Source organism: Pseudorca crassidens, chromosome 16 (genome assembly GCF_039906515.1).
Source record: "Pseudorca crassidens isolate mPseCra1 chromosome 16, mPseCra1.hap1, whole genome shotgun sequence".
Classification (NCBI taxonomy): Eukaryota; Metazoa; Chordata; class Mammalia; order Artiodactyla; family Delphinidae; genus Pseudorca; species Pseudorca crassidens.
Window position 1 is genome coordinate 69104927 of NC_090311.1, and position 24170 is coordinate 69129096.

Consider the following 24170-nt stretch of genomic DNA (forward strand, 5'->3'; position numbering starts at 1 on the left):
GCGGTACGCGGGCCTCTCACTGTTGTGGCCTCTCCCGCTGCGGAGCCCAGGCTCCGGACGCGCAGGCTCAGCGGCCATGGCTCTCAGGCCCAGCCGCTCCGCGGCACGTGGGATCCTCCCGGACCGGGGCACGAACCCACGTCCCCTGCATCAGCAGGCGGACTCCCAGCCACTGCGCCACCAGGGAAGCCCCATTAAGTTTTTTTAAATTAATTTTTATTGAAGTATAGTTGCTTTATAGTGTTGTATTTGTTTCTTGCTGTACAGCAAAGTGAATCAGTCATAGGTGTACCTATATCTACTCTTTTTAAAATTTCCTTCCCATTTAGGTCATACCTGTTTTATACATAGTAGTGTATATATGTCAGCCCCAACCTCCCAATTCATCCCACCCCGCCTTCCCTCTTCCATTAACTTTTTTATTTTTCAAAAACCTTCAGTGTTATTTCAAAAGTGGTATTTATGTTCATTCTTGGAATGAACATTATTGCACCACTCTTGGATAATTTTCATTAGCATTTTTGCAAATTGCTTTTCTACCTTCACATATTTTATAGTGAAATTGTAATATAATAGAACAGCAATGAAAAGTTGTAGGCCCTGGGTTGGGTTGATCGATTGGTCCAGCTTGAATATGTCAGAGTGAGCTGGAAATATAGGAGGTAGTGTTCTAGGAGTGAAGTGTTTGAAATCGAGGATATGGAGAAAGTATATAACCAGGGAGAGGGGAGGGGCGTGGTTGAGGTAGGATGGATGATCAAGGAAGGAGTATGGTCTGTGCAGTGGGGAATAAAGAGAGTCCTAGTCCAACTCTAAGCCCAGTAGTAAAATGAATCCGGGAAGGAAAACAGTCATAATATGAGAGGTTACCAGCAAAAAACAGTGTTTTTGAAGAAGAGCCATACTTCATTTAGAGGAACAGGGCAAAGGATACAAAATTCAGAGAACAGGTTGAGGATATGCTGGATTTTTGCTGGTATTATTCCAGAGATCATTGTGGTAGGTTTTCAGGAGTTATGTTTTAGAATGCTGTTGGGCAGAATTAATGTTCAAGAGTAACCAAGGAGGGCTCCCCTGGTGGCGCAGTGGTTAAGAAGCCTCCTGCCAATGCAAGGGACACGGGGTTCGAGCCCTGGTCTGGGAAGATCCCACATGCTGCAAAGCAACTAAGCCCGTGCACCACAACTGCTGAGCCTGCGTTTTAGAACCCACGAGCCACAACTACTGAGCCCACGTGCTGCAGCTACTAAAGCCGCGTGCCTAGAGCCCATGCTCTGCAAGAAGGGAAGCCACAGCAATGAGAAGCCCGCTCATCACAACAAAGAGTAGCCCCTGCTAGCCACAACTAGAGAAAGCCTGCGTGCGACAGTGAAGACCCACTGCAGCCAAAAATAAATAAACAATTAAATAATTTAAAAAAAAAGAATAACCAAGTAAAGTATTTTGTGTTCATACTTTCCTTTGCTAGAATTGGAGCTCTCTTTTTATATTGGCATTATTTCAGAGATATTTGTAATTGGTGGTGCTACATTTCAGTCTCAGCAATAGGAGATGATGCAACAAAGGATTTTATGTTTTGACAAAAGGAGTGGCAAAGTTTTTGGATGGGGATTGGGAGCTGGGGAGAGAACCTGTGTATTGAATAGCTAAAATAGTTCAGTGGATAGGCAGTTTGTTTTTTTGTTTTTTGTTTTTTGTTTTTTTGCGGTGCATGGGGCTCTCACTGTTGTGGCCTCTCCCGTTGTGGAGCACGGGCTCCGGACGCGACACGCAGGCACAGCAGCCGTGGCTCACGGGCCTAGCCGCTCCGCGGCATGTGGGATCCTCCTGGATCAGGGCACGAACCCGTGTCCCCTGCATCGGCAGGCGGACTCTCAACCACTGCGCCACCAGGGAAGCCCTGGATAGGCAGTTTTAATTAAAAAGTTAACGTAGGTTCATAGAAATCTCCCTTCTAAGAATGGTATCACTGTGAAGTATAATAGAAGACATCCTAGACGCTTCATCAGTGTTTCTATTTTCAGTTTTAGTCACAACCCTTAGTATGTGAAGAACCTTTGGATACCTCTGTGATAACAGTTTTGTCATATGTTAAAATAATATTCATCTTTTTTTCTTCATGGGATTATAGTGAAAATAGAATGACACAATGTATTTGAAAACTTCTCTTGTATTGCAGTTACATGTAATAGGCACTTACAGAGTTTCCACTGAGTGTAAAACACAATGAATCAGTAAATAATGATTCAGCCACTATCTGTAATCAAAAGATCAATAATAAAATTTCTAATTTTGTCTGAAAGGTTTACCTTGAAGCTTCATTACTTTGATGACTAAAGTAAATGTTGGGTTAACTTTTGAAAATAGTCTGGCCTAAATATTTTTTCTGACTGTATATTAATTTTTTAGTAGGTTTATTGAAATATTTTTATGTGGTAATATTTACCTATTTTAAGTATACAATTTAACATAACTGTTCCCTCATGTCCCTTGGCCGTAAGTCCCCACTCCTGACCCCTGATCTCTCTTCTGTCAAAATAGTTCTGACTACCCTAGACTTTAACATAAACAGGCTCACACAATATATAGACTTTTGCGTTTGCCTTATTTTTTTTAGCTTTTTTCCCCCTTTATTTTGTTCATCCATTGACCATGTGATACACAAATATTTAAGTTGATTCCGCTTTTTGAAATTTATGGATAATGCTTTTCTGGACATGTGGATACAAATCTTTGTGTTGAGTATCTTTAGTAGATGCCTTGGAGTAGAATTGCTGGTGTGTATGGCAATTATGTAACATAATTATATAATTATTTTAATAGCCAAATTTTGGGGCATAGCACCTGGGGAATTAGATTGCTTGCTTATGTTTGTGTTTGAACAGACAAAATCTTCTATTGAAGATTTTGGTTGTGCCCCTTAATCTACTTCCTTGATGGTCATTAATTCAAACACATGCTATGGTTAAAGAGGAGCTCAACCCTGCCTTCTTCTTGACAGATTTTTAAATTTTAGCTATGCTCTCATGTAAAATATCCCCTCTCCAGGTTTCAGCAGAGCTCCCCAGTCTTTATCAAAACTCAACTGCAGTAAAAATTAGGGTAGATTACTTAGTATACTCCATCTTCCAGATAGTCTAAACCTGCACTGTTCAGTAAGGTAGCCCTAGCCACATGTGACTGTGGAGCACTTACAACGTAGCTTGTGTGACCTGAGATCTGATGTAAGTGTAAAATACACACAAATATTGAGGACTTAGTATAAATAAGCCTAAAATATTGCATGAATTGTTTTTGTTGATTGCACATTGAAATGATATTTTCATATATATGTATATATTTGAAAATATATTAGTAGAATTTACCTGTTTTTCTTCACTTTGTAAATGTGTCTAACAAAATTTAAAATTACATATTGGATCACGTTTGTAGTTCATGTTGATTCTCTAGAATAGCACAGCTCTAAACTTACCTTCAGATGAATCTACAGATTAATTATTTATACTCCGTTGTTTAGCCTGTCATAGAAAGTGATACTAAAGTGTACATAGGCCACTCGTAGGACTCCAAATTAAATGACTGCATTTATTGTATCAGTGATAATAATGCAATCATGGACATGTTTTTATATCACATAGTGAATACTGGCTTATTTAACTCATTATCTTTTGCTTGGCTCCTAGAAAGCTTTAGCTCCTCTGACAACCATAAATGCCATTAGGTAACGAACATTTGTGTACTCAGTCATACCTCTGGATTTATTGTGAAACACATACAATCTAGAATATGTACAGATATCCTCGTATCTTATAGTCTAAGAAAATATATAATTTCTCTTTCATTTTGAATGCAGTTCAGTTTGATGTATCTTTTGGGGAACATATTTTTTTTTCTATGGAGCACATGTTTGGGAACCTTTCCCTATAGAGAAAATAAGTAATTGTGGGAAAAGTTTATAGGATAGCCTGCCATATTCTCGCATAATACAGGACTTACTTATTTTTTAACAGAATAGTCTTGGTTGATCGTGTCACATGTGAAATCTGTAATTACAGAAACCATTACATTTATTAATTTATTTTTTGATTGTATATTACATACATATCCTTTCATTTATAACTCCTCACATGATAGCTTACTATCATTTTGAAAATATATTAGTAAAATTCATGTTTCTCTTCAGTTTTAAAATTCAGCTAACAGACATTTTTAAATTCTTAAGGATTTTGTAGTTTTTAAGAAAAAGACTTAAAAAGAAAACTGCATCAATTGGAATTAATTAAAATCTTTAGATTTATTTATAAATAAGTCTCATTAAAATGCTAAGTGAAGTGAACACATATAAATCATTTTTAAATGTTTGAGTCATAATTTAGTGTTTTAGTGTGCAACCAAATAATTCTGGATACAAAGACTGTTACCCTCTCACTCTGAAAATGAAGAAAACGATACATTGTACTACAGAAAGAGGTAGAGCTGGTCTGTCTAATATGGTAGCCACCAACTACATGTGGCTGTTGAGCCCTTGAAATGTGGCTAGTCCCAGTTGAAATGTGCTATAAATATAATATACAAACTAGATTTTAAAGACTTAGTATGAGTAAAAGAATGTAAAAATCTCAACTTAAAATGTTGCTTACTTGTTGAAATTATAACCTTTAGATATTTTAGCTTAAAATATATTTTAAAATTTCACCTGTCTTGTTTTTCCTTTTTTTATGTGGCTACTAGAAAGTTTAAATTTTCATTAGTTTCATTAGTTAAAATACAATTCTAAAAAATATTCAAGCAATGCAAAAGAAGGCAGACAAAGAGGAATAGAACAAAAATAATAATAATTATTATTTTTAACACAAGTCAATCTTTATTGAAAACTGCAGTATTAATACATAACAATTCTTGTTACAATAAATGTGCTTTTAAGAATTTTAAATCTGAGGGCTTCCCTGGTGGCGCAGTGGTTGAGAATCCGCCTGCCGATGCAGGGGACACGGGTTCGTGCCCCGGTCCGGGAAGATCCCACATGCTGTGGAGCGGCTGGGCCCGTGAGCCATGGCCGCTCATCCTGCGCGTCCGGAGCGTGTGCTCCGCAACGGGAGAGGCCACAACAGTGAGAGGCCCGCGTACTGCAAAAAAAAAAAAAAAAAAAAAAAAAAAGAATTTTAAATCTGAGCTCATCTACTCATCAGATTGCATAAAAAATTAAAATAGTACGAATTTACACATAATGGAATTGGCTCAGGATGGGTGTTCCATTCCTTTGTATTGATTGACACCTTAAGTTCAATGCAGAGGTGAGGGGGACCTTTAACACTGGAAGACAATGCTGACTTAAGTTTTAAAAAAGTACTATGAGAATGGTCTAAAAAAAAAACAAAACAGTATTCCAAAATCGTTTAAAAAAAAACCAAAAAACAATTTCCTAGTCAGTAACAGTGGCTCCCTGGGGTCTCCCTTGAGTGGCCATCACAGTAACCCCGCCAAGAGCACATGAGAGCTGGCCTCAGGTCCAGCCCAATTAGTCTACGGACCATTGGTCTGCACGAGGACCTACAGGAGACTCCAACAGGGCTCAGGAGGCCAAGCCAAGACACTTGTCATCTCCAACACACCAATCCTGGGAGCACAGCATCCCCTGAAGCTCACTGCAGGCTCCCTGCACAGAGATGCCAGCCTCTGCTCCATCTCCCTGTCCCAAGTGACTTGACATTTGATCCCGGGGATTCAAATAAGATTACCCCAGAGGTTTTCTGTTCAAGTGAATAGGGTGGAGGTGATAAACAGAAAACTAGTAGTAAATTGATAGACTCAACCATATTAATAAGTACAATAAATGCTAATGACTTAAAACAGTCCAATTAAAAGACAGAGAATGTCAGAATGGATAAAAGAGAAGTAAGATCCAAGCATATACGGTCCACCAGAAATTCACTTTAGATACAAAGACACAGATAGGTTGAAAGTAATGAACAGGAAAAGATAAAATGTGTAGAGTAGCCATATGAGAGTTGATGTGGCTAAGGTACTCTTCAAGAAAGAGTATTAACAGAAAAAAAGTGGGACAGTTCTGACATAACAGTGACAAATATATGTGTACCTAATAGCATGGCTTCAAAATACATAAGCAGAATTTTACAGAATGACAGATTTTGTATAGAAAATTTCACATAGTTGGAGGTTTTAATACCCTTCCTCCAGCAGTTGGTAGAACAACTACATAAAAAGCTAGCAAAGACATTAAAGATCCGAAAAGCTATCAATCACCTTGATTTAATTAATACATATGGAACACCTAAATAAATTTAAAAGCATGGCTATAATACAAGAGTATATTCTTGGAACGTAGTGGAATTAAATTAGAAATCAATAACAGTATGATGTCTGGGGAAAACATCTTAAATGTTTAATATTAAACAGTACGCTTCTGGAAAATTGGTAGGTCAAAGAAGAAATCATAAGGGAAATTAGAAGTCATTTTGAACCGAATGATAATGAAAATATAGCACATCAGAATGTTAGTGCCTGAGAATGAATGTTGGTTTAGAGAGAAATTTATAAGTTTAAATACTTACATAAAGAAAAGAAGGAAAGTAAAATCAGTGACCTAAGGTTCCACCTTAAGAGAGAAAAAGAAGAGCAAATGAAACCCAAACTAAGAACAAGACAGGAAATAAAATGAGTAGAGCATTAAAATAGAAAATAAAAGGTAAAAAAGTGAATACACTGAGAATTTCTACCTTATCAGATTGTCCTTCATTCCCTTCTCTTCCTGTATTGACAACATATCCATTTGGTGAACTTGTGGAGGAGTACGCACTCCCAGACATTGTTTATTGGAATACAAAATGGTGCAACCTCCTATAGTAGGGAATTTAGCAATTTCTAGCTAAATTCATATTCATTTACTCTTTTTTTTAGAAGATGTTGGGGGTAGGAGTTTATTTATTTATTTTTGCTCTGTTGGGTCTTCATTTCTGTGCGAGGGCTTTCTCTAGTTGTGGCAAGCGGGGGCCACTCTTCATGGCGGTGCGTGGGCCTCTCACTATCGCAGCCTCTCTTGTTGCGGAGCACGGGCTCCAGACACGCAGGCTCAGTAGTTGTGGCTCACGGGCCCAGTTGCTCTGCAGCGTGTGGGATCCTCCCAGACCAGGGCTCGAACCCATGTCCCCTGCATTAGCAGGCAGATTCTCAACCACTGCGCCACCAGGGAAGCCCTTCATTTACTCTTTGATCCAGTAAATCTTATTTCTAGGAATATATCCCAAACATAGAATGGCATAAATACAAAATGACATGTGCACAAGGCTGTAGTCATAGCAGCCCCATTTATAATAACAAAAGACTGAAATAACCCATCAATAGAGTTGTGACTGAGTAAAACGTTCATCTACCCAATGAAATATTTTATAGGTATACAAGCAAATAAGCAATATCTTCTGTGACATGATGGCCAGTATACGTATTATGAAATAAAAATAATAAAGTATAGAAAAATTCATAAAGTATGTTATTTAACTAAATATATATATATTGTATATGTGCATTTCTGTTTGATTTTTTTTAACCTAGGGATTAACCAAAAACTAATCCATCATAGGGAACAAGGATGGAAGGAATAGCTAGAGTTCTGTGAATATATTTGTTTTTTAGGTATGACTTTGAAACCATGTAAATGTTTTATGTAATTTTAAAACAAGTTTAAATCTTTAAAAAATAAGATCCTAGGGCTTCCCTGGTGGCGCAGTGGTTGAGAGTCAGCCTGCCAATGCAGGGGACGCGGGTTCGTGCCCCGGTCTGGGAAGATTCCACATGCCGCGGAGCGGCTGGGCCCGTGAGCCATGGCTGCTGAGCCTGCGCGTCCGGAGCCTGTGCTCCGCAACGGGAGAGGCCACAACAGTGAGAGGCCCGCGTACCGGAAAAAAAAAAAAAAAAAAGATCCTAAAAGTGAAAGCAAAATGAAGCAAAGAAGCGTAAGTGGTATCACCATAGGAAGGAACTATTTTAAGTGACTTTATAACACAGTAACTTGATTATACATGCCTAGTAGGTTATACCCTAAGGACAAAAGAGCAACATAAGAACAATGTTTTCATTAATCACAGTGTTGGTATTCTTATTCCTAGATTGTTGTATATGTATTGTGCAGCAAAGTAAATGGATTTGTGTTGGTGTCATTGTTTAACAGGATCTTCAATATGGGAGAAATGAGATAGGGATATAAGATTGATGTTGTTTAAAAAAAATGTAGAATTTTATTTGGAAGTATCAAGACATACTAACTCTGACCAGTATATCTGACCAGCTCAGGAGTGGTGAGCACTCCTAGAACCCAGATTGTTGTCTCTGAAAGCTGTTTCTTATTGACAAGTATATATGGATATATGGTTGATTTCAGGTCTGAGGCAGGAGTTGGACAAGATGACCCTGGGGTATTTTGTTATTCTGGAAGCAAGGAAGCTATCAAAGACTACTAAGGTCATGTCTTCTAGACATGAAATTAGTTTCTAGATAGAAACTAATTGAAGAGGCTCTCACTGGCCAAAGGTGGGAAATTTGAAAGCAATAGGAATAAAAACTGCAGTGATTTGAAGCATTACTACATTTGTTTAAATCCAAGAGTTTTTAATAATGATCTCTCCCCTAAAAACCTCTCATTATTTACCATTCTGGGACGTTAGGATACTAACTCATTACAGCCTGTTTTCCATGGCCTTCCATATCTGTGAGTTCTGTATCTGTGGAGTCAACCAACCATGAATTGAAAATACTTGGGGGGGAAGGGGGTGGATTTTAGAAAGTGAAACTTGAAATTGCCCAGCACTGATAACTATTTGCATAGCGTTTACATTGTATGTACAGTTATTTACATGGCATTTACAATGTATTAGATATTATACATAATCTAAAGATGATTTAACGTACATGGGAGGGGCATAGGTTATACACAAATACTGCGCCATTTTAAATAAAGGACTTAAACATCGTGGATTTTGGTGTCCATGAGTGCGAGCTGAGGGCGGGGGTGGTGGTCCTGGAACCAGTCCCCTGCAGATATTGTGAGGGGCAACTGTATTTGAAAAACTCATAAAAATCAAGCATTTACTTTTCCTTTCCTAAACAAACTACCTCTTGGATACTGAAGATTTGATGAGGGGAATTTTCACTTATTAGACATATTCCAGATAGTAAATGAAGGAATGATAAAATTTGTGTATCACTATTATGCAACTGTCAGTTAAGTAGTGGATTTAGGCAATATTTGTCATTGGCTGCTATTACCACAGAAAGATATATGGTAATACATATATGCCTCAATGAAGAACACGGTACAGTGTGTGAGGTTGTCTTCTCTATCAGTTCGGAATTTAAGACTCTAGATTGAACAATTACAGAAAATACAGGGACAGAGGAACATGTTTAAAAATGCTATAGAAGTGTATAATCAGCAAAATACAGGTAACTGAAGACTGGAACGAATGACTTGACTTCTTTAACAAGAAAATTGCAGGAGGAAAAGAGATGGTAGAACCTATATAGATAAAAAGATGTAAGAATCATGTCAACCAGTTGCAATTCGTGGAACTTGTTTGGGTCTTAGTTTGAACAAACTGAAAAGGGAAAAAAAAGACTATCCTGGGAAACTTGAATGATGACTGATAATGAATAATTTTGCAGAATGAACAATTTTTTTAGTATAAAGAAGATTGGCCATGAGGTGAAATTGTTGAAACTAGATGATGGACACATGGGCATCCATTGTTATTTCTCTATATAATGAAAAGTTAAGGGCTTCCCTGGTGGCGCAGTGGTTAAGAATCTGCCTGCTAATGCAGGGGACACGGGTTCGAGCCCTGGTCTGGGAATATCCCACATGCCGTGGAGCAACTAGGCCCGTGAGCCACAACTACTGAGCCTGCGTGTCTGGAGCCTGTGCTCCGCAACAAGAGAGGCCGTTATAGTGAGAGGCCCGCGCACCGCGATGAAGAGTGGCCCCCGCCTGCCACAACTAGAGAAAGCCCTCGCACAGAAACGAAGACCCAACACAGCCAAAAGTAAATAAATAAACAAATGTGGGGTTAAAAAAAAAAGTTAAAACTAAAAAAGAACAATTAGATTTTTCAAGATATCTTTTCTTGTATCCAAAACCTGTCAGTAATCTAGCATACTAAATAGTTGAAGAATTATTTATGAATTTAAGTGTTTGTGTCTTTCACTCTCTTGTGGTGGAGAACCATAGATTAAAAGATGAGATCAGTTAAATAGTGGTGATTTTCATTTGAAGGGCTCTGCGGATATTTATTAAATTCGAGCATTATAGTTGACCTAATCAGAATTAAGAGAGCAAAACAGTTTTTGTTGATAGGGTTTGATAGAAGGAAAAATTCATTCCATGAGTTTGATTGTTGAAAAAATGCATACATTTAAATCCAGTCTTGTAAAATCTTTCTTCAACTGAGAAAAACAGAAATACAGTTAAGTGTACCAACTGTTGGTTTCCTTGTTTTGGCTGAACAAAGGGAAAGTTCTTAGGTGTAGCACAGGCATACCTAATAACTCTGTGCTCCAGTGACCCCTTGTGCCTATGATGAAAAGGTATCATTAGTTTCTCTTTAAAAAATTGGGGTATCCCCTTCTAAGAGCTCCTGGAAACAAAACATTTGCAAGTTTATAAATAAGTTCCATATCTTAAACTTGCTGGGACCTGACATTTATGTCCTTTTCATTTTAGGGCATGTTCTTCTCTTTCAGCTAAAGTTGCTACGTTACCAGTTATATGGCATTTGGGGAGTGTGTGTGTGTTTAATTTCAGGTTGTTAGTGCTTCCATAGCTCTTTCCTCACCCTCACTTCTACTTCCACATTTGCCTTTTCAAAGCAAAAAATGGGAAGGGTGGAGTTGGCTATGTCAGAGGACTTACATTCTTTCTTTCTCTTTCTCAAGGAAAAAGGATCCTGGGATCAACCCATACCATGATAATGTATAATTGCAGAAATTTCTGGTCCGTCAGAATATATGATTGCCATCCCATTATTTTATTGTTTACCCCAAAAGGCATATGAAGCTTTATAGTAGAGTACCAATAAGTATAATACTATTACATCATTCCTTTGGCAGAAGGCAGTGGCATAGTTTTCCATCACGCTCATTCCTCCTTCTTTACCTTTTCAGTTAAATTTTCTACTTACAATTTTTTTTTTTTAATTAGAGTAAAATTAACTTTTTTTGGTGAACAGTTCTTTGAGTTAGGACAATGGCATTGTAGGGTAACCTTTACCACAATCAACATGTGTAACAGTTGAATCACTCTCCCATAGAATTTCCTTTTGTTACCACTCCTTTGTAGTCAAACCTTCAAATCCTCCACCCCCTTTAACCCTGGACAATTAATAATCAATTCTCAGTTCTTGTTTTGTCTTTTCCCGAATGTCATGTGAATAGAACCATATAATAGATAACCTTTTGAGGCAGGCTTCTTTCAGTTATCCTGATGCATTTGAGATTTATCCATATTGTTGCCTGTATCAGTAGTTTCTTCCTCTTTATTGCTGAGAAATATTTCATTATATGGATATACCATAGTTTGTTCATCCATTCCCTGTTTGTGTTGTTTGTAACTTTTGTCTATTAAAAGTAAAACTGCTCTAAACATTCATATACAGGCTGTTGTGTAAGTACAAGTTTTATTTCACAAGGCTGAAATTTTAGCCATACTGTTAGGTATGCAGTAATATCTCATTGTGCTTTTTATTTGCATTTCTCCAATGACTAATGATTTTGAGTATCTTTTCATTAGCTTATTTGCCACCTGTATATCTTCTTCGGTGAAGTATCTGTTCAAATCTTTTCCTATGTTTTTCGATTGCTTTGTTTTCTTTCTCTTGAATTTTGGCAGTTCTTTATATATCCTGGATACAAGTCTTTTGTCAGATAAACAATTTATAATTTTTTTTTTTGGTCCTGTCTGTGGCTTTTCATTTTCTTAACATTGTCTTTCCCAGAGCAAAAACTTTAAATTTCGATGACATCTAAGTAATTACATTTTTTCTTTTATGTTTTGTGCTTTTGAAGTCATTTCTAAGAATTATTTGCCACAAAGACTTTCTTCCAAAAAGTTTTAGGTTTTACGTTTAACTTTATAACCTGTTTTGGCCTAAGTTTTGTATATGGTGTTAAGTATGGATTGAAGGGTTTCGGGGGGGGGTTTGTTTTGTTTGCATAGGGGTGTCCAGTTATCCCAGCATCATTTGTTGAAAAGCTTATCTCCTTTGAATTGCATTTGTACATTTGTCAAAAATCAGTTGTCAGTTCTATATGGATCTGTTTCTGGACTTTATTCTCATACATTGATTTGTGTGTCTTTTGTCACTACCACACTGTCTTGATTAATGTAGCTTTGTAATGCATCTTGAAACCAATTAGTGTGAGTCATCCAACTTTTTTCTTCTTTCTTGAAGTTGTTTGGTCTATTCTATATCTTTTTGCCTCTCATATAAATTTAAGAGTCTGCAAAAATCCTGCTGCGATTTTTATTGGAATTGCATTGAGTTTATAGATCAATTGGGGGGAAATTTTACTTTAAGAATATTGAGTCTTTAAAGTAACAAACACAGTGTATCTGTCCTTTTATTTAGACCTTCATTTTTTTAAAATGCGTGTTTTGTAATTTTGTCATACACGTCCTAAACTTATTTTGATCAATTTCTGCTACTTTTTATTATCTTAAAATACTGCTAACTGCTTTGATGCGAATGAGGAGTGTATGGCATTATATATTCTCTTCCCACCCAAGACTCCAGAAACCAAGGTGCTTCTCTCAGGTTTCTGGGCTCTGGTGCTTAGTCTCAGCTTCAGTCAGAGATCAGACTCTGTCAAACTGGATTGCTGGCCCACCATGATAGAAAGAGTCCATTATTTATTTATGGTTGACTTCTGTTAGGGATAAAGGTATATTTGGTCAGAATGCACATACAGTCTCAAAGGTGCAAGTTGTTTGTTTTTGTGAGAGGAGGGATATTCCTCATGTTTATTTTCTCATAAATTTAAAAATTCATACTTTTATCTGCCAGATGGAACTATCCTTTATAGTTGAAGTAAGGTAAAGTCTTAATGGTAACTATGTGCTTTTTAGACATGACTCAGCAAATTCATAATAAAACCTATTGCTAGCCACAGTATCCTTGAGGCAGAAAGAAAAGTACAATTATAAATTTATTGCTAAAAAATTAATTGGGGGGGGCTCCCAAAGTACAACAAATTGTCTTTACAGTTTTTACATAGATCCACTAGTAGATTTTCTAGCCCTATGAGGTAGATGGCCTAAAACTAGGTCCCTGGAAATAAGCAAAGGTATATTCCATATTTTGATCATTGCTTGGTAGGTTATCCTCTTTACGTTTACAGAAAACACCACACAGGGCTCTCTATTCTCGAAAACACATGAAAGAGAATTTGGCAGCCCAGGAAATTTAAACGGTTTCAGACTCAATTTAAGATCAAAGGATCTGAGGCCAAGGAAGTCCAGATGATCTCCACAAAGTAAGTGTCAAGGATCTGTGGTGATAATTGTGTCTTGGAATACAGCATATATGGGTGAGACACCTAATAATAATTGTGCAATGACCCTTTGTAATGACACCTGCTATCCTTTAATACAGGTATCAGCCAAGTATATGATAGGGATGAAACATAATGAGGTCATTCTCCTATGCCTAGAGTAATTCTTGTATCTAAAATGTTTGACAAGGATAGTAAGCCCTAGTTTTCAATTCAAAAAATAAAAATAAAAAGACTTGGAATCTTACGGTTTTCTTTCTGCAATAGAAAAAATAAATATCTACCTCAAAATGAGTGCACAGTTTTAGTATGAGTGTACTTATTCTGATAGTGAATATTCTGGTACCATTATTTAAAAATTCTGTTAGTTTTAGTTATAATTTCAGATGACTTAACTGCTTAAGTGCTGTTGATGTCTCAAAAGCTAGGTGGCTGAAATTTCTTTCCCCAGTGCTCTTCATAACACTCTACACTGGCACTGTCTTGAGACCTTAGGTTGGTAGGAAAAGCCTTGTATAATTGTCCAAATACAAATTCTGATATTGAATACTGTGTTAGTTAACTGGAAGTGTAGAAGTATTAAAGGACTGATTAACTTTAAGTAATACACTAGTAGTGAATTTTGACAGTGACTAAAAACAGTTGTTTCATTCTGATGGTCTAACTTTTTTTAAAAAATCATTGAGTAATGTTTTATTGTATGGATGTACCACAACTTGTTTATCTGTTCACCTATTGAAAGACATTTTGGTTACTTCCAAATTTTGGCAATTATGAATAAAGCTGGTGTATAAATGTTATAGAATATGTGTTAAATACATTAGCCATTTGCATGAGAGTTTTCTAAAATACATTTCTGCATCATCTTAGATGATTCTGGATATAAATTTAGACTTTTTCTGCATCACTCATTAAACGTATTTATTACAAGCTAGTAGTAGAGGGGACAAACATTAAATATACACAGACATATTTTATCTGTGTCAAATGGTACAAAGTATATGGTGCTATGAAAGTAAATGATAGAGGGTTTTTAAAAAAATGTTTTGCATATATTTTTCAATTAAACAAATGCCCATTTAATATAAATTATAATACAGTGATACTATTTTCTGACCAATTTTGAGTCCCAGGGTGCAAGATTTTCTAAAGTCTTCATGAAACTTTTTTATAGTTTTTAGAATGCTATGGAAGCATGTCTTCAGAGGCTCTCTCCCTGTTTTGCTTTTATAATCTGCTTTAGACTTGGAAACTAGATAATGTAGTTTATTATTATTATTATCTTTATACTAGTGTTAGTAAGGTCTGACACAAGATGAGAGAGTTTACCTTTGCGTAAAGTGCATTTGCCTGTAGGGAATGGAATTTGTAACATCTTCCTTGGCTCGTTAGGAGCCTTTTAGCTCGTTTTTTAGTTCTGTCGTATTTCAGATGGATAGCAGTGCTATTGTCCTACATAAAAATAATATATTTAGAACACAGTACATTTTTGCTCAGATATATTTGTTTCTGCCTTTCAAGGTACAGTTTCCTCTATTACTTAGTTTTCTTCATTGATAAAATAAGTAGCATGTTTCTCGATCCCAATTAATTAAATATTTTATTAACATACACATGAACAGTTAGATCGAGAAACAGAAGTGTATTTTAATTTTACAACTCAGTTACCAATGCCCTAGTGCTGAGTTCTTTATAAATAGTATAAAGAAAGGACATTCACCACTGCTTTACATTGTTATAGCAAGTCTTCATTTCTGTGGTAACTTTCTTAAAAATCTATTTCAGAAGGTAAATGGAGGAAATTAACAGTACAAAAAAAAAAAGTAAAAGCAGAAGTAGTTTTCAGTACTGTGAAAATAAGGAATAAAAGTACTTGATTTTTTAATTCAAATTATCAGAGAAATATATTTTACCTCTGGCCAACTCTTTGAGAAGTTACTTAACTGGAAAACCAAATCTGAAAAGAAGAGTATCAGTGATGATTTTGAGCTGCCTCAGCTACCTGAAAGGTTAACTGCCTATTACACTGTCTTCTGGAGCCCAGTTAAAGAAAGACCACATGGTTATAGACAAGAACATAGTATAGTCTCTGTTATAGATAGGGGGAGGAAAGACCCAGTTTTTTATTAAGTTCTTTTACAAGAAGGAAGGAACAAAGCATCTTGTAGCTGCAAGAGAAAGCTATGAAAGGGGTCACTGGATTTGGAGTTGGTAGCAGTAATAGCGGCAGAAAAGTTTTAAGAATGGCTTGCCAGTTGGGTGATGAAGACTGCCAGCATAAATTTTCAAAACTGTGGAGCTCTAGGACTGAGCTTAAGAGGCTAATAATCAATTGCTAAGGAAAAAAAAAATAAAAAACTAACATACTTAGTAGACGATTGATACTCGTGTTGGAAGATTTTCAGCCTACTTTTAAAAGTACTCCTAGAATTGTAATGATATATTATGGGAGCTTCTGCATTTGACCTTTTTTCTATAAAAACATTAATAGTTAATTCAGTTTCTAATCATGTCTCAAAAGACCAAAACCAGAATCTGAGTCTTCTCTAAACAAATTATGTTGGGGATTTATTAACAAGCATTTGTAGTATTCAGGACTTTGCATTTAACTTAGGTTTTTCTTTGTTATATATTTAGTTGCTCTCCCTCTCCTTTAAACTCTTGAGTTACATCCTAATGCCTTCAGTTTTGTAAACTATTCCCAGGAATCCCTTTTAACCCATAGAAGAGCTCTCTTCATTAATTCATTCCTGTGGTTTAAAAGCATCCCCAGAGTTTGTGCTCCTGGAAAGCTTTTTCCTCCTTGTTTGGTAAAGCTCCTTCTCTCTCTTCCTCATCTTTTATATTGTCTAGAAACTACTGTGGTCTCTAAAATGCCTGCTTATGCTAAAAAAGAGCTGAACTGATGGTGTTTGTCCTTTTTAGCCATTTTCAGTTGTGTGTCATTTGAATAATTGTCCAAAAGCCGTAAATTGCTTAACTTCTCTATGCCTTAGTTTTCTCTTTTGTAAAACCTTACCCAACACATTGTAAGCCCTCAAATTTTAGCTGCTGCTATCATTACTAATGTTATAGACTTGGTTTTTGTGTCCCCCCAAATTCATATGTCCTAACTCCCAATGTGAAGGTATTTGGAGATGGGGTCTTTGGGAGATAATTAGAGTTAGGTGAAGTCATGAGGCTGGGACCCTCATGATTGGATTAGTGCCCTAATAAGAAGAGACCGTCTGTGCTCCCACAAAGAAGAGGTCATGTGAGCACACAGTGAGAAGGCAGCTTGTCTACAACCAAGGAGAGAGTCCTCCTCATAAGCAGACCTTGCTCTATTCAGTCTTCCAGCCTCTGGAACTGTGAGAAAATAAGTTTTTGTTGTTTATGGTATTTTGTTAAGGCAGCACAAGCAGACTAAGACAGTCATCATCATCAATGATATTATGTTAAATACTATGCATAATTTATCCAAAAGATAGTAGTATATATACTGAATTATATAATGTAATAAGGAACTTTGAAGATGATGGGAATATAATTCTTTTTCATTAGATGTAAAGAAGGTAAGTGTAACTTAAGCATCTTTGAATAGTTTGCATTTCTTGATGCATCTTGTTATTCACCAAGTAGTAGGTAAGTAATGCATAGAGAAGAGGAGTAAGCAATATAGATACTGAAAGCACGCTTAGTCTCTTTTATTAAACAATATAGATACTGAAAGCAAGCTTGGTCTCCTTTATTTTACTATTTGCTATCTTTGTTTGACCCTTTTTCTCATTTTGCCCCCTAGGGCTCTAACTTGCAGACTCATTGTGGAAAATCTTAAGGCCATTTTAAGTGTGTCATTCTTCTACCTTTACGCCACAAAGGAGTCAGCTACCCAGACATCCCTCTCTATTCAAGTGATTTATCACTTGCTGTGTGCATCACCTTGTAGGGACTATGCTGCTGTGTAACTGTGAAGCCTCTTAGAAGCTATCTTATTGTTTTCACTGATTCCATCATTTACTAGGTGTTTGACCTTAAGCAACTAATTTCTCTGTATCTCAGTTTCTGCTTTTGAAAAAGTTGATCCTAATAGTGCCTACTTACAGGGTATATGTAATGATTAAATAGCTTAATATATGGACATAGCAGGCACTATTGAAGTGTTAGCTGTTTTTGTTGTTACTGGTATTGCTTTTATTTCCATTATCAATAATACTTGTTAACTCTGATAGAGGTTTGAATGCCCCTTGGGAAATGAATGATTATCTGTGATCCACAGACTATTTTAGAATTTTCAGAACCTAGATTTATATATCACAATGTGTATTGTAATTTTTACTTGTGATTGTCATTACAGTAATATACTGTTTTAGTGTGAATATGTATTGGACTCCTCTGTAGAATTGTCCTTATGATTTTAATTTTAGTTCACCATAGCAAATTTAATATAACTACACAGAATATTATACTTGTTTATTAAAATGTTGGATTTTATCATACCTACTAGGATGGCTGTAATAAAAAAAAGAGGAAATAGCAGAAGCCACTTAACATTGTTTCAAACTGCTTATACCTTGGATTATGTCAGACTATTTCTCAGGTTTAATTCTAAATTTACAGTTCATTATTTTCTAAGATCAACCTATTTCTTTAAAATAATTCTTAGATTTATTGATTATTGCTCAACATACCCTTTGTTTAAGCTTGGGCTAGTTCATGAGTGCCTATTAATTTTGACCCTTTTTAATGTTAATAAAAGTGTAAACTTTTGAAGTAACCTAAAATTATGGTTACATTTGTTTACGTTTTTTGTAAAATAAAATTTAAAAGAGACCTAGCTTCCTTATTTTATATAATTTACATGAAATTATTTTCTCTAATGTCTCTTTTGTCTTAACTAATAAATGAAGTCACCAAATGATTTTAATTTTTTCACAATTTCTTCCAATAATCTAGAAAACTTATTTTAAATACGACTCTAAGCCAGTAATAATAAAAACATTACTTTGTTGATTTATCGTATTCCTCTATTTCATTACTTACTTTTATATAAAATATCTGCTTACAAAATATCTTTTGAAATAAATATGTTTTATTCATTAGAGAGGAAGGTAAACTAACCTAATCTGCTATAATTACCATTTTAATTTGATAATTTAATTTTTAACATGTATGAATTAATAAGCCATAGTTAAACATTTCTGATTTTATAAAGGCATAGGGCATTTTTTAAATGTTTTGAGTAAGACATTTACTGTATTACACTTTAAACCCCATTAATTTACTATCTAGTTACCTACCTCCTTGAGTATTTGGGCAGAGATGACCAGGTTTTGGCCCCCCCTTGATTTCTTTTTTTGTTTGTTTATAAAAGCTATTTGAAAAGGTTATGTATGTTATTTATATATATTCTTTTTCATATTCTTTTCCATATGGTTTATCACAGGATATTGAATATAGTTCCTTGTGCTGTATAGTAGGACCTTATTGTTTATCCATCCTATATATAATATCCAGTTTGCATCTGCTAATCTCCCTCCTCTCCTTCTCCCTTGATTTCTTATTACCAAATTATTTATATCAATTTGTAGACAGGTAATTTGTGTGAAAAAACTAGTCTGTTTTTCCACCTACTGCTATTTTATAGAAAACTATTAAGTACCCCATAATAGAAGATTTTATGGACAAAGAAATTGGGAAAAATCTCACGGTATAAACTCCCTTATTATTAATAATGCATAATGAACACTGGCATGTTAAAAGACTTGAGAAGACCTCTGGTAAAATTAGACATTTGTTACTTTAACTTATTAGTTCCTGAGCTTTGTGCATGACTTATTTGGCTTCCCTAATGCTTATTTATATACAAAGAAATGATGATTCTATAATATAGATTATATTTTGAGAAATGTTAGTGTAGTCTAACGCTTTTATTTTTAACATTAAAGATTCTTAGAGTCTAAGTAGTTTTAGCCTGTGGTGGCTGGTTGGTTTTGGCAGAATCAGGCCTGGGAACTCTTCGTAGTTCTCACATGACATTATGTAGATCCCCACCCTTCCTTTGCAGTAAATAAAAAGATGAGGCCTGCATTGCACTAAATTGATATAATATCAACATTATTATTATTGAAACCATGGTAAAAATAACTAAATTTGTCTTACATCATTTGATTTTTACAGCAGAAACAGTTGTGTGACTTTAATTTTCTTTATAAATGTCATTGAATAGAATATATTGTGAAAGAATAGGGGCTTTTCCTAGTTACTGGTCATTGTTTTATTTTGTAGAAAAATAAGAGATTGACACACACACACAACTGTCTAACTGTTTATCTACCTACTTACCTGTCTGTCTACAGTCAAATCTCAAATTCTTCACTATTGTTGATAGTATGGAGGTAAATTGGCTGCATAGCAAAGAAGCAGCAGAATGTCTAGTTTTAGTTTCCTTTTGTCCCCAAGGTCCTAGCAGATTTCCTAAAACTGCCCATGACACTGTCCATGCAAGATAAACTATGAGTTTAGAAAGTTCACTTCAAGCTGAAAGTTTTAATTTTATATCAAGGGCTTTGCATTTACATTGAATATGTCCTTTTAGATAAAGAGACGTTTATAAACCTTGGTTCTTTAGGTTCTTGGCTGAAATATTTTGTCAACAAGACCATATTACTGTCCAGGAGGGGAAAGCAAAGATAGTGCTAAGGTTTTCCTGAGCCTTATCTCAGCTTCAGTTTCCTGGAGTTTCCCAAAACCCATTTACACCACAATTGAGTAATTGAGAATCTTGAAAGATTTAAAGTAGTGGAGAAAGTGGTATAGTTTGAAATATTTGCATAACGCCATTTGGACCTCAGCTCAACCCCTAAGGATGCATTTTTAGAAGAAGCCAACAGAGCTTCTTCTGTGCCTTTATGTGGATAACCATGAACAGAGATTAAATCCTTGAACAATGTATTTCTCTTTCCCAATTCTAATAGGTAAGCATATCTAACTAGCTTCCTAATGAGCAGTAGCACAGATATCTCAAAATCAAACATATGTTTTAGCAGTTTGCCTCCATGTTTAAAAGTCGATGACTGCAAGAGGCAGGAGATACGTAATATTTGTTAAGCACTTTGTATGTATGCAGCACTGCAGTGAACACTAAAACAGTTCTGCCCTCAGCGAGCTTGTACTTATATACTAATATAAACTGGGGAAAAAAACTGCTTGTAAATGTTCAAATGTTTGAATCGAAGTGGGGGTTATAAACATCCTCTAAGAACTTGAACAAGGCCAGAAGAACAAACAGAATTTAAATAAGTGGAAACTGAAACACTTCAGGTGTAAGGGAGCAAAAGATGGGTGGTAAAAAAAAAGAACAAGACGGCCTCCAGCATAACTCATAATGTAATAGGGAGCACAGCTCTATGAATGAAAAGGATGACAGTGGGGAAAGAAGAGTTGAATGATTGAATGACTTAGCATAGAAGCGTCAGCTTCAGTTTTCCAAATACAACACGCGTGTCTTGTTCCTGTTTTGGTGGAAAAGCTTTTGGTCTTTCATCATTGAGTATGATTCAGCTGTGAGTTTTCCATTATTATCTTCATTAAGTTAAGGTAGTTTCCTTCTATTCCTAGTTTGACTATTTTTATAATGATAGGGTGTTGAGTTTGTCAAATGCTTTTTCTTTGTCAGTTAAGATGATTATATAGTTTTCTTCATTCTGTTAATGAGGTATATAACATTGATTGATTTTTCATATGTTGAACCATCCTTGCACTGCCTCCTGTCTTTGTAATTAAAGTTTTATTGGAGCAAAGCCAAACTCATTTGTTTACATATTGTCTGTGGCTACTTCGATACTACGAAGTCAGAAATTAGTAGTTATGACAGAGGCCATATGATTTGCAAAGCGTAAAATATTTACTATTTGGTCCTCAGAAAACATTTCCTGACTTCTGCTTCTAGAATCATCAGTATCAACATAGTTCTTTAGTATTTTTTTAGTAGATATTCGCTGGTCTGTACTGACCAATATTGTGTAAATTGCTTTTCTTAATAAACTTACAGTTTATCTTCCTGCCATACAATAGGTAAGGGTTATAATTTGGTTAAGGAAATGTTAGATAAATAATGATTTTTAAGAGAAATATTAATTCGAATAATGAATTTGTTAATGGCTTTTCTAATTTAACTTCATGGCTTATATTTTAAAATATCACATTCTGTGTTGTTTATGGAGTTTATGTTTTCTTTTCCATAGGTGTATGTGGAATTTGATCATCTTGAGTGGGATAAACGAGAGTGGGTTAAAGTTTATGAAGATTTTTCAACCTTCTTGGTGGAATACCACTTAATCTGGGCCAGAAGGAACAACCCTAGCCAGACTCAGGGATCAAAGAGCAAACAGATTCAGTGGCCTGCATTGGTAAGATCTATATTCCTATTTCATTAAGCATTTTCAGTTGTTTGTTTTAAAAGAATAAGAGCTAAATATAAGTTTAGATTTATCTTAGTGATTATAGGTTAATATTCCTGAGGAGGCTCGGAAGTATCTGGCAGATATTTCAAAATATTGCTTTCATTTTGTTAAAGAATTCTGTGTGTCTTTTTGTTAGTACTCTTTCAGCATATTTAGTCCATAAATAGTTTATTCTGTTCAACTAGGGGAAACATGAATTGACAACTGCTGAGAGATACTTGATTGATTTGTATGCAGTGTGAAAGAACTGTGTTGAATGAGACTTTGTAGGTGAACGATAAGAGGGTACTTTTTATAAATCATTCAGTAGCATATAATTTTCCTTAGTTCGTTAAATTTTGTCAAAATTGAGTGAGTCATTGTGGATAATAGCAGATATTTAATGTGAAATTCCGGTTGACCCTTGAACAACATGGACTTGAACTGTGGGGTCCACTTATACATGGATTTTTTTCAATAAATATATACCCCTGTACTGTACTATTTACAGCTGGTTGAATCTGCAGATGGGGGACTGCAGATATGGAGGGCCAACTATAAAATTATATACACGTATTTTCAACTGCACGGAGGGTCAGGTCATAACCCCCATGTTGTTTAAGGGTCAACTGTGGATGTTAAGGTAATAAGTAAAATTATTTCATATCAGGAGGTATTCCATTTAAGAAAATAGTAGATTTCAATAAATTCTCAATTAGTTTGCAGAGTTTTATAAAAGAAACATACTAACAACAATATCATTAATTCTGTGGGAAAAAAGCCACATCTCTTTAACCATTGTTATCCCTGTTTTCTGGCAGGGTGTTCGGCATTTAATATTTATTCAGTTTGTTTGAATGAAATAATTTTCTTACATTAATATCAAAGAAATATGTTAAAGCCATTGAAACGTTATTTCATGTATTTGGTATATATATTATCAGGGTAGGTACTTCAGATTTTTTCAACATAAATTAACTACTTACAAGGATAGTTTTACTTGCTGAGAATTGTAGTGCTTAAAAATTTTCTCTTTTAGTTAGTTAACCCTTTAAAAGTCTGAGGAGTTAAGTGGTTAAAAAGCAAAGACAGAGAGGGAAGGAGAGAGATGATGAAATGAATTAATGGCATTTTAAAAAGAAAATATAATATGGAAAGATGAAAGGTGATACTTATGAGTTATAGTTTTGATAGGATAGTTTGAATACTCTAGGAAAATAAAGAAGATAATTTTATCCATAATAGATTTTAAAAAAATATTTGTTGAATGAATATGTTGGATTGTTAATATGAAGTTTTTTAAAATCGTGACTAGCATGCTTTTTCATTCTGTAAACCTTAACTCAAAAATTGGAAAAAATCTGTAATTATCACATATATGTGAATTTTGTATGAAAAGTCTCAAAAGCAGGAAGCAGTGATATCAGTAATACCAAAAAATATGCCTTAGTGTCATAGTTAAAGAATAAACAGAACTTTAGAAAAATCTTTGCCCTTTATGAGAGAGAGTTAAAATTAAGGTGAATTCCTAATGTATATTTGTAAATTACTGATTTGGGAGAAAATTTCTATTAGGAAATACTGTTTAATAATTTTTATCATAATTTTAGAAATTTGTTTCTGTTGAAAATCTTTTAACCTCACAGAACTACTTGAATAAGAACCAAACTTCTTTTTAAAATTCAACTTTTTTTTTAATATAAAAACAAGTACATATTATTAAAAACTTGGAAAGTGCTAAATGGTATAAACTAGAAAATCATAATCATTCTATTTTGGCTTCCAAGGAATATCTAACTTAATTCTTTGACATATTTTCTTATATTTCTCTGCCTTTTTTTTTCAAGCACAGAATTAAATAATTTTTTTGAATTGTGATGCAATGTGCTTAACATAGAATTTTCCATTTTACTTACGTTTAAGTGTGAAGTTCAGTGGCGTTAAGTACATTCACATTGTTGTACAATCTACAGAAATTATTCCATCTTACAAAACTGAAACTCTGTACCAATTAAACATCAAGTCCCCATTCCCCCCTTTTCCCAGCCCCTAGCAGCCACCATTTTACTTTCTGTCTCCATGATTTTGACTACTCTGTACCTATATAAGTGGAATCATACAGTATTGTCCTTTTGTGACTGGCTTATTTCACTTAGCACAGTGTCTGCAGTGTTCATCCATGTTGTAGACTGT

At 35.1% G+C, this 24170-nt stretch overlaps 1 protein-coding gene across 5 annotated transcripts in view; it reads left to right on the top strand.

Annotated features, from left to right (window-relative positions):
- The window catches only part of JMJD1C (jumonji domain containing 1C), a 305879-nt gene that overhangs the window by 107402 nt on the left and 174307 nt on the right, over positions 1-24170 (top strand). For all 5 annotated transcript variants that reach the window (XM_067710825.1, XM_067710826.1, XM_067710828.1 and 2 more), the window contains exon 2: positions 21780-21944. Coding sequence is in view for 3 of the 5 variants with exons in the window: in XM_067710828.1 (XP_067566929.1) it covers positions 21780-21944 (165 nt within the window). In the remaining 2 variants the exon portion in view is untranslated. The remainder of the gene's footprint in view (positions 1-21779; positions 21945-24170) is intronic.